Source organism: Sabethes cyaneus, chromosome 2, assembly GCF_943734655.1.
Source record: "Sabethes cyaneus chromosome 2, idSabCyanKW18_F2, whole genome shotgun sequence".
Classification (NCBI taxonomy): Eukaryota; Metazoa; Arthropoda; class Insecta; order Diptera; family Culicidae; genus Sabethes; species Sabethes cyaneus.
In genome coordinates this window covers 119,156,542-119,168,159 of record NC_071354.1, presented here as the reverse complement: position 1 = coordinate 119,168,159, position 11,618 = coordinate 119,156,542, and the positions used below count along the sequence as shown (strand labels likewise).

General features: G+C 39.3%; 1 protein-coding gene across 1 annotated transcript; it reads right to left on the bottom strand.

The window, feature by feature from the left end:
• Positions 1 to 10,452: 10,452 nt before the first annotated feature.
• LOC128736984 (probable serine/threonine-protein kinase clkA) lies at positions 10,453 to 11,289 on the bottom strand (the record flags this gene model as incomplete). Its single annotated transcript, XM_053831507.1, has 1 exon — positions 10,453 to 11,289. A coding segment is annotated over one exon (837 nt), but the record flags the coding sequence as incomplete, so codon positions are not given.
• Positions 11,290 to 11,618: the final 329 nt, after the last annotated feature.

Sequence of the window (11,618 nt, the reverse complement as noted above, 5' to 3'; positions counted from 1 at the left end):
TACGGAGGTGGCGCTTAAGCCGATTGTTTGAGTTCCTTCGCAGAGCGGAAAAGCCGTTCGCGCGGAATCCCACGCGCCACAGGACGGCCGGCCAAAAAATGGCCCGGCGTTATCACCTCTGGATCTCCAGGATCAGACGAAACGGAATATAGCGGTTGTTAAGGCATATCGTAATGTAGGGACGACCAACTACTAGAATTCATAAAATCTGCTTGCCCAGTTCAATTAATGAATATCGGAATCCAATCGCGCGAGTCGATAAATTATACCAGGTAGCATATCGCTTTGCATGTCGATCGATAAAAGCTTATCGATCGGAAGCTTATTTACAAATATAACGCTTAACAGATCACATCGACGATAGTATCTTTCGCTACTTCTTTCGGTCAAATATAGTTCAGTTTCAAACTACTCATCGCGAATACTGTTCCCAATAATCCGAAAGACTTGATCTGCGACTACATAAAACCTGGTCCTTCGAGCCGGATCAAGAGACTTTTGGGAAAAGTATTCGCGATTTTCGCGTCGGTTGTGACATTCGCAAAGGGTGATAAGTGGCTTGAGGGCCATAGTGAAGCCTGAAAGAACTGTGAGACATTTGTGCAAAAAAAAACTTTTCGTAAACTCAAACGAACAAATTTGTGATATAACGGTAATATAAAAACTACTTTCGTGAACTGCAATAAGTGATAATTCTACCACGTCAGTGATATCATGCTATCAAAGTTGCCGCTCTTTTGTTCCATTCATCAGCGCTGGTCATTGCTGGATCCATCGGCGCTGGGTGGCTTGGCTTGGCTTGGTTACCGTCTCGTGGCGTGGCTTGGGTTCTGGTTTCTACGGATAAGGTCTGTAAATACGCTTTGCTTATTGCATGCATCTCTGAAGTGGTACGGTGCTCATTAGTGTGTCGGCAATAGTTATTCGCAATTTGGGCATAATTGGCTGGTTGAAACTAACGAAATTCAGGATTTCACTAAAATTGCTGGCATACTAAGGCACGTGGTCGTAATCTGATCAATTACTTTGTCCTGATAAGGATAATTCAAAATGGCGAGTAAAATCAAAAGGCTGTCCAAGAAAGAACGATTTTGTATCAATTCTCTGCAGATAATTTCGGATTTGATAAAAAAATATTCAGAGGAAAAGGATGGAGATAATTTGGATTCATGGGTAGAGAGATTGGAATCGATTTTTGCTCAATATGAGGAACTTCGCGTTATTATTATTATTATTATTATTATTATTATTATTATTATTATTATTATTATTATTATTATTATTATTATTATTATTATTATAGAGTTTTGGCACTTCTCAGCAAAAATGCTGGAAACTTTCACCTACCCTCGGGCTTCTTTATGCCAAGAGGGGTTAGGCTCTGTGGTTCTCATTCATATTTTTTTTTTTGTTGTTACGTCTGCTCCAGCTGTGTTTAATTGTGGTGATTCAGGAACCTCCTCGTAATATTACAGGTTTCAAGAACCACCGCTTTTTGGATATTGTCCAAATTTTTTTTGGAGCTCTAGCTCTTCCAGGGAACGTTGTAGGGTACAGGGCACTACTCCGGTGGCTGAGATGACCACCGGAACTATACGTACGCCCTCAAGGTGCCACATCTGCTTTAACTCCTCGGCCAAGTCGTGGTATTTCGTTATTTTGGCCGAGAATGTTGACTGGACATTGCGATCCAGCGGTACAGCGATGTCTATGAGGGTAACGTGCTTCCTCCTTTTGTCGTAGATCACAACGTCAGGACGATTGGCACGTATAAGGACGTCCGTAATAATCTCACGATCCCAGTACAACTTTATGCAGCTATTTTGCAGAACCGGGCTAGGCAGGTACTTATAGTAGGGTACGTAACAGTTTACCAAGTTGTGCTTCAAGGCGAGTTGCTGGTGCACAATCTTGGCAACTGCATTGTGGCGTCCTAGGTAAGCCGTTTCGGCTAAGGCTGGACAGCCTGCAATCACATGCTCGATCGTTTCCCCTACTGAATTGCACTTTCGACAACGGTCTTCTATATCTTCGTGCAATATGTACCTGCGGTAGTTCTTCGCGGTAATAACCCGATCCTGAATGGCTACCACGAAGCCTTCCGTCTCCGAAAAGAGATCACCTCGCACCAACCACGCATTCGATGCCACTTTGTCTATATGCGCTTGCTCTAATTGATGGGGGTGCGTCCCATGTAGTTCCTTTGCTTTCCACGTTTCGACCTTTTCTGGTACGGTTTTTAGGTCGCAGTTCAGCTGGTAATGCTCCTGCGCCAGATGCAGGGCGCTGAACCCGTGGTCTGCTTCACAGACAGTGTGGTAGACAACATGACGAGTCTGACTATCTATGAAATATCTCCGCAACTGCTCGATCTGGGATACGCATAGCGCTTGGATGTCAGTGACACCTCTTCCTCCTTCCATGCGTGGTAAGGTGATTCTTTCGACTGCCGATCTTGGGTGGTGCGAACGGTGCTTGGTTAGCGATACTCGCAAGGTACGTTCAATCGCTTCCAAATCCGTTTTGGTCCATTTAACCACCCCGAAGCTGTATGTCAACAAAGGCACGGCAAACGTGTTTATCGCCTTTACTTTGTTGCCGGCAGAGAGGAGTGATTTCAAAATACGGTTGACACGATACAGGAACCGTTCCTGCAGTTCTTTCCTGATAGTCGTGTGGTGAATACCTTTCAGTTGCAGGAATCCCAGGTATTTGTACGATTCACCTTCAATCATACTTCGAATTTCCTCCCTTTCGTTGATGCGGAAACTTTCAGCGTCCATTACTTTACCCCGATGGATATTTACGAGACGACATTTGTCGACGCCAAGCTCCATCCGAATATCGTTGCTGAACGTTGTCACCAGCTGCAAGAGATGACGCAGCTTCTCCATAGTTTCCGCAAACAGCTTTAGATCGTCCATATAGAAGGTGTGGGTAATTATTGTACTCGTTGTCCCACTTTTCAATTGGTAGCCATAGCTGCTTCGGTTAAGTGCTTTGCTGAGGGGGTTCATCGCAAGGCAAAACCATAGCGGACTGAATGTATCGCCTTGGAAAATCCCCCTTTTTATTCTGAGAGTTCTGGATCGTAACACCTCTATCCCGTCGGTAGTGTGGAGTGAAGTGTTCCACATTCCCATTGCGTGCTTCATTAACCTGATGATGCCACCGTCTATTTTATACAATTCTAGTACCTTAATTAGGTACGAGTGGGGTACTGAATCGTATGCCTTCTTGTAGTCGATGTACGCCATACTGAGGTTTCGCCTATTTCGGCTTGCCTGTCCCACAATGACTGCATCGATGATGACTTGGTCTTTACAGCCTTGTGTGTTTTTACGGCATCCTTTTTGTTCTTCAGTCATCACTCCATTTGCATCGCAATGGTACTGCACCTTTTGGGTGATTACCGACGAGAGCACCTTGTACAGGCTTGAAAGACATGTTATTGGCCTGTACTTGGCGGGATTAGTTGTGTTCCGATCTTTGGGTAGAAGATAGGTTACCCCTTTAGTGATGAATTCTGGCAGCTCCTGGGGGTTTCTTAGTACCGTGTTGAAGCATTCCGCCATCCGCCCATGGATTGCAGAGAACTTTTTATACCAAAAATTGTGCACAAAATCTGGTCCTGGTGCGGCCCAATTCCTGGTATACCGTGTAGCCTCATGGATATCCTCGGCGGTCACTGCTACGGGGGCCATGCGTTCAATTTCACCACTGCCTTCTTCCTCTTCTACCAACCACATCGCATTATTGTTGTGTTGAGCGGGGTTCTCCCATATATTGGCCCAAAACTGTGTAATTTCGCCAAGTTCTGGGAGTCCCTCGCTGTAATCGGTTTTGTTATTGCTGATGTGGTTATAGAACTCCTTTTCGTTAGTGTTGAACATCCGGTTTTGTTGTTTCCGCTTTGAACATTCAACATAACGTCGCATCCGTTTAGCAAGAGCACTTAACCTTTGTACCTGGGTGTCGAGGATCTCAGTGATGTTGAGTTCACTGAGATTTAGGAGCTCTGCGGGCTTGACGATTTCTTTCACCTGACGAACCAGCCTTCCTGATCGGTTTCCCCTCTTGTATTGTGTTAACCGACCTATCTTCACCCTCAACGATGCTATCCTAGATTCTAGTCGTAGCATCCATGCGGGTTTTCGTGTTTGGGGGCGTACATGGGCCTCACCATTACCTGGGGGGAAGGTCCGTACTCCCATAGTTCTCAAAACGGCTACAGCTGCGGAATACACTATACATTGCAGTTCCTCAAGGTTCTCAGCGGTTTCAGTATACAGTGGCAAAACATCCTCGTTAAGGATTCTTACTGCATTCGTTAGCCGGAAGGAATATTGCAGCTTTGGTATCCGGTGTCGGGATAAGGGGTCTGTTCCCCGAAATTGTGTAACCGCTGCGTTCATTTCGAAAGCTAGTTCGTCAAGTAATTGTTGTCGTTGTTGGTCCATTGTTAGTTCTGGAGCATGCAATGATGGTTCCTCCACTGACATGTTTATGGATGCAGTCGATTCCCGCCGTGCTGCATCGTGCCCAACAGAACTCCTACTCGACACATCGCTCGATCTGTTCCCTGTACTCCCTAGTTCCCTTTGCACTTCCAGCTTGATGCTGTCTAACTCGGCGGTAGTGAGCATGTTGTTTGTCAATATTGCTCGTCGTCGGGTGTACAGCTTATTCCGGTCAAGCTGGTTGGCAAATCGAGGGAACCGCTCATTGAACATGTCCAGCATTCTAGGCCTGCCGGACATATCCGTCTCCAACCTCGTGCAAACGTAGTAGCAGCGGATCACATACATGTTCATCTCCCTCGTCCACATGATCCGCTGCCGTTGGCGGCCTGCCAAGGTGAGCGACTGACGTCGGTCAGCCGTAGCAACATTAGCAGGTGCAGCATTGCCTTGGTGGTGTCTGTTGCTGCTTCTTCGGTTTCGCGTTCGGTGTACGGGCTGAGCCCGTTGACTGGAAGGTCGCTCTTGCACCAGGTCTTCCTCCAGCCGCTGGCCGCTCGCTCTGTCCCCCGTTCCAGGACCAGCTCCAGTAGGGGCTCCCTCCTCGGGCGATCGCATTATTATTCTATTCCGTAAATTGTACTCCATATTGGGTTGACTTTTCTTTCCGGAAGTCTAACCGGCTAGTGAGGTCATGGGCTAAGGCACTTATAGCGGTACCTACTCGCTTTGTCAGGACTGGCGTTCAGGTATTGTGGTTTTTCATGGAAACTAAACAGAGCCCACTGTTGAGCCCCACCACACCCATAGACCATCCTCGCTGCTTGTCCGGGATTGCTTATTTAATTCGCAACTAACCATTATATCTAATGGCCGTTAGTTATCCGCAACCTACAACCCGCTCGGCCGCTTGCAGCTAAGCGCCGTTGAGTCCTCACCTCCTCGAACGGTACCGAGTTAATTATTATTATTATTATTATTATTATTATTATTATTATTATTATTATTATTATTATTATTATTATTATTATTATTATTATTATTATTATTATTATTATTATTATTATTATTATTATTATTATTATTATTATTATTATTATTATTATTATTATTATTATTATTATTATTATTATTATTATTATTATTATTATTATTATTATTATTATTATTATTATTATTATTATTATTATTATTATTATTATTATAGAGTTTTGGCACTTCTCAGCAAAAATGCTGGAAACTTTCACCTACCCTCGGGCTTCTTTATGCCAAGAGGGGTTAGGCTCTGTGGTTCTCATTCATATTTTTTTTTGTTGTTACGTCTGCTCCAGCTGTGTTTAATTGTGGTGATTCAGGAACCTCCTCGTAATATTACAGGTTTCAAGAACCACCGCTTTTTGGATATTGTCCAAATTTTTTTGGAGCTCTAGCTCTTCCAGGGAACGTTGTAGGCTACAGGGCACTACTCCGGTGGCTGAGATGACCACCGGAACTATACGTACGCCCTCAAGGTGCCACATCTGCTTTAACTCCTCGGCCAAGTCGTGGTATTTCGTTATTTTGGCCGAGAATGTTGACTGGACATTGCGATCCAGCGGTACAGCGATGTCTATGAGGGTAACGTACTTCCTCCTTTTGTCGTAGATCACAACGTCAGGACGATTGGCACGTATAAGGACGTCCGTAATAATCTCACGATCCCAGTACAACTTTATGCAGCTATTTTCCAGAACCGGGCTAGGCAGGTACTTATAGTAGGGTACGTAACAGTTTACCAAGTTGTGCTTCAAGGCGAGTTGCTGGTGCACAATCTTGGCAACTGCATTGTGGCGTCCTAGGTAAGCCGTTTCGGCTAAGGCTGGACAGCCTGCAATCACATGCTCGATCGTTTCCCCTACTGAATTGCACTTTCGACAACGGTCTTCTATATCTTCGTGCAATATGTACCTGCGGTAGTTCTTCGTCGTAATAACCCGATCCTGAATGGCTACCATGAAGCCTTCTGTCTCCGAAAAGAGATCACCTCGCACCAACCACGCATTCGATGCCACTTTGTCTATATGCGCTTGCTCTAATTGATGGGGGTGCGTCCCATGTAGTTCCTTTGCTTTCCACGTTTCGACCTTTTCTGGTACGGTTTTTAGGTCGCAGTTCAGCTGGTAATGCTCCTGCGCCAGATGCAGGGCGCTGAACCCGTGGTCTGCTTCACAGACAGTGCGGTAGACAACATGACGAGTCTGACTATCTATGAAATATCTCCGCAACTGCTCGATCTGGGATACGCATAGCGCTTGGATGTCAGTGACACCTCTTCCTCCTTCCATGCGTGGTAAGGTGATTCTTTCGACTGCCGATCTTGGGTGGTGCGAACGGTGCTTGGTTAGCGATACTCGCAAGGTACGTTCAATCGCTTCCAAATCCGTTTTGGTCCATTTAACCACCCCGAAGCTGTATGTCAACAAAGGCACGGCAAACGTGTTTATCGCCTTTACTTTGTTGCCGGCAGAGAGGAGTGATTTCAAAATACGGTTGACACGATACAGGAACCGTTCCTGCAGTTCTTTCCTGATAGTCGTGTGGTGAATACCTTTCAGTTGCAGGAATCCCAGGTATTTGTACGACTCACCTTCAATCATACTTCGAATTTCCTCCCTTTCGTTGATGCGGAAACTTTCAGCGTCCATTACTTTACCCCGATGGATATTTACGAGACGACATTTGTCGACGCCAAGCTCCATCCGAATATCGTTGCTGAACGTTGTCACCAGCTGCAACAGATGACGCAGCTTCTCCATAGTTTCCGCAAACAGCTTCAGATCGTCCATATAGAAGGTGTGGGTAATTATTGTACTCGTTGTCCCACTTTTCAATTGGTAGCCATAGCTGCTTCGGTTAAGTGCTTTGCTGAGGGGGTTCATCGCAAGGCAAAACCATAGCGGACTGAATGTATCGCCTTGGAAAATCCCCCTTTTTATGCTGAGAGTTCTGGATCGTAACACCTCTATCCCGTCGGTAGTGTGGAGTGAAGTGTTCCACATTCCCATTGCGTGCTTCATTAACCTGATGATGCCACCGTCTATTTTATACAATTCTAGTACCTTAATTAGGTACGAGTGGGGTACTGAATCGTATGCCTTCTTGTAGTCGATGTACGCCATACTGAGGTTTCGCCTATTTCGGCTTGCCTGTCCCACAATGACTGCATCGATGATGACTTGGTCTTTACAGCCTTGTGTGTTTTTACGGCATCCTTTTTGTTCTTCAGTCATCACTCCATTTGCATCGCAATGGTACTGCACCTTTTGGGTGATTACCGACGAGAGCACCTTGTACAGGCTTGAAAGACATGTTATTGGCCTGTACTTGGCGGGATTAGTTGTGTTCCGATCTTTGGGTAGAAGATAGGTTACCCCTTTAGTGATGAATTCTGGCAGCTCCTGGGGGTTTCTTAGTACCGTGTTGAAGCATTCCGCCATCCGCCCATGGATTGCAGAGAACTTTTTATACCAAAAATTGTGCACAAAATCTGGTCCTGGTGCGGCCCAATTCCTGGTATACCGTGTAGCCTCGTGGATATCCTCGGCGGTCACTGCTACGGGGGCCATGCGTTCAATTTCACCACTGCCTTCTTCCTCTTCTACCAACCACATCGCATTATTGTTGTGTTGAGCGGGGTTCTCCCATATATTGGCCCAAAACTGTGTAATTTCGCCAAGTTCTGGGAGTCCCTCGCTGTAATCGGTTTTGTTATTGCTGATGTGGTTATAGAACTCCTTTTCGTTAGTGTTGAACATCCGGTTTTGTTGTTTCCGCTTTGAACATTCAACATAACGTCGCATCCGTTTAGCAAGAGCACTTAACCTTTGTACATGGGTGTCGAGGATCTCAGTGATGTTGAGTTCACTGAGATTTAGGAGCTCTGCGGGCTTTACGATTTCTTTCACCTGACGAACCAGCCTTCTTGATCGGTTTCCCCTCTTGTATTGTGTTAACCGACCTATCTTCACCCTCAACGATGCTATCCTAGATTCTAGTCGTAGCATCCATGCGGGTTTTCGTGTTTGGGGGCGTACATGGGCCTCACCATTACCTGGGGGGAAGGTCTGTACTCCCATAGTTCTCACAACGGCTACAGCTGCGGAATACACTATACATTGCAGTTCCTCAAGGTTCTCAGCGGTTTCAGTATACAGTGGCAAAACATCCTCGTTAAGGATTCTTACTGCATTCGTTAGCCGGAAGGAATATTGCAGCTTTGGTATCCGGTGTCGGGATAAGGGGTCTGTTCCCCGAAATTGTGTAACCGCTGCGTTCATTTCGAAAGCTAGTTCGTCAAGTAATTGTTGTCGTTGTTGGTCCATTGTTAGTTCTGGGGCATGCAATGATGGTTCCTCCACTGACATGTTTATGGATGCAGTCGATTCCCGCCGTGCTGCATCGTGCCCAACAGAACTCCTACTCGACACATCGCTCGATCTGTTCCCTGTACTCCCTAGTTCCCTTTGCACTTCCAGCTTGATGCTGTCTAACTCGGCGGTAGTGAGCATGTTGTTTGTCAATATTGCTCGTCGTCGGGTGTACAGCTTATTCCGGTCAAGCTGGTTGGCAAATCGAGGGAACCGCTCATTGAACATGTCCAGCATTCTAGGCCTGCCGGACATATCCGTCTCCAACCTCGTGCAAACGTAGTAGCAGCGGATCACATACATGTTCATCTCCCTCGTCCACATGATCCGCTGCCGTTGGCGGCCTGCCAAGGTGAGCGACTGACGTCGGTCAGCCGTAGCAACATTAGCAGGTGCAGCATTGCCTTGGTGGTGTCTGTTGCTGCTTCTTCGGTTTCGCGTTCGGTGTACGGGCTGAGCCCGTTGACTGGAAGGTCGCTCTTGCACCACGTCTTCCTCCAGCCGCTGGCCGCTCGCTCTGTCCCCCGTTCCAGGACCAGCTCCAGTAGGGGCTCCCTCCTCGGGCGATCGCATTATTATTCTATTCCGTAAATTGTACTCCATATTGGGTTGACTTTTCTTTCCGGAAGTCTAACCGGCTAGTGAGGTCATGGGCTAAGGCACTTATAGCGGTACCTACTCGCTTTGTCAGGACTGGCGTTCAGGTATTGTGGTTTTTCATGGAAACTAAACAGAGCCCACTGTTGAGCCCCACCACACCCATAGACCATCCCCGCTGCTTGTCCGGGATTGCTTATTTAATTCGCAACTAACCATTATATCTAATGGCCGTTAGTTATCCGCAACCTACAACCCGCTCGGCCGCTTGCAGCTAAGCGCCGTTGAGTCCTCACCTCCTCGAACGGTACCGAGTTATTATTATTATTATTATTATTATTATTATTATTATTATTATTATTATTATTATTATTATTATTATTATTATTATTATTATTATTATTATTATTATTATTATTATTATTATTATTATTATTATTATTATTATTATTATTATTATTATTATTATTATTATTATTATTATTATTATTATTATTATTATTATTATTATTATTATTATTATTATTATTATTATTATTATTATTATTATTATTATTATTATTATTATTATTATTATTATTATTATTATTATTATTATTATTATTATTATTATTATTATTATTATTATTATTATTATTATTATTATTATTATTATTATTATTATTATTATTATTATTATTATTATTATTATTATTATTATTATTATTATTATTATTATTATTATTATTATTATTATTATTATTATTATTATTATTATTATTATTATTATTATTATTATTATTATTATTATTATTATTATTATTATTATTATTATTATTATTATTATTATTATTATTATTATTATTATTATTATTATTATTATTATTATTATTATTATTATTATTATTATTATTATTATTATTATTATTATTATTATTATTATTATTATTATTATTATTATTATTATTATTATTATTATTATTATTATTATTATTATTATTATTATTATTATTATTATTATTATTATTATTATTATTATTATTATTATTATTATTATTATTATTATTATTATTATTATTATTATTATTATTATTATTATTATTATTATTATTATTATTATTATTATTATTATTATTATTATTATTATTATTATTATTATTATTATTATTATTATTATTATTATTATTATTATTATTATTATTATTATTATTATTATTATTATTATTATTATTATTATTATTATTATTATTATTATTATTATTATTATTATTATTATTATTATTATTATTATTATTATTATTATTATTATTATTATTATTATTATTATTATTATTATTATTATTATTATTATTATTATTATTATTATTATTATTATTATTATTATTATTATTATTATTATTATTATTATTATTATTATTATTATTATTATTATTATTATTATTATTATTATTATTATTATTATTATTATTATTATTATTATTATTATTATTATTATTATTATTATTATTATTATTATTATTATTATTATTATTATTATTATTATTATTATTATTATTATTATTATTATTATTATTATTATTATTATTATTATTATTATTATTATTATTATTATTATTATTATTATTATTATTATTATTATTATTATTATTATTATTATTATTATTATTATTATTATTATTATTATTATTATTATTTTTATTTTTATTATTATTATTATTATTATTATTATTTTTATTTTTATTTTTATTATTATTATTATTATTATTATTATTATTATTATTATTATTATTATTATTATTATTATTATTATTATTATTATTATTATTATTATTATTATTATTATTATTATTATTATTATTATTATTATTATTATTATTATTATTATTATTATTATTATTATTATTATTATTATTATTATTATTATTATTATTATTATTATTATTATTATTATTATTATTATTATTATTATTATTATTATTATTATTATTATTATTATTATTATTATTATTATTATTATTATTATTATTAGTATTAGTATTAGTATTATTATTATTAGTATTAGTATTAGTATTAGTATTAGTATTAGTATTAGTATTAGTATTAGTATTAGTATTAGTATTAGTATTAGTATTAGTATTATTATTATTATTAGTATTAGTATTAGTATTAGTATTAG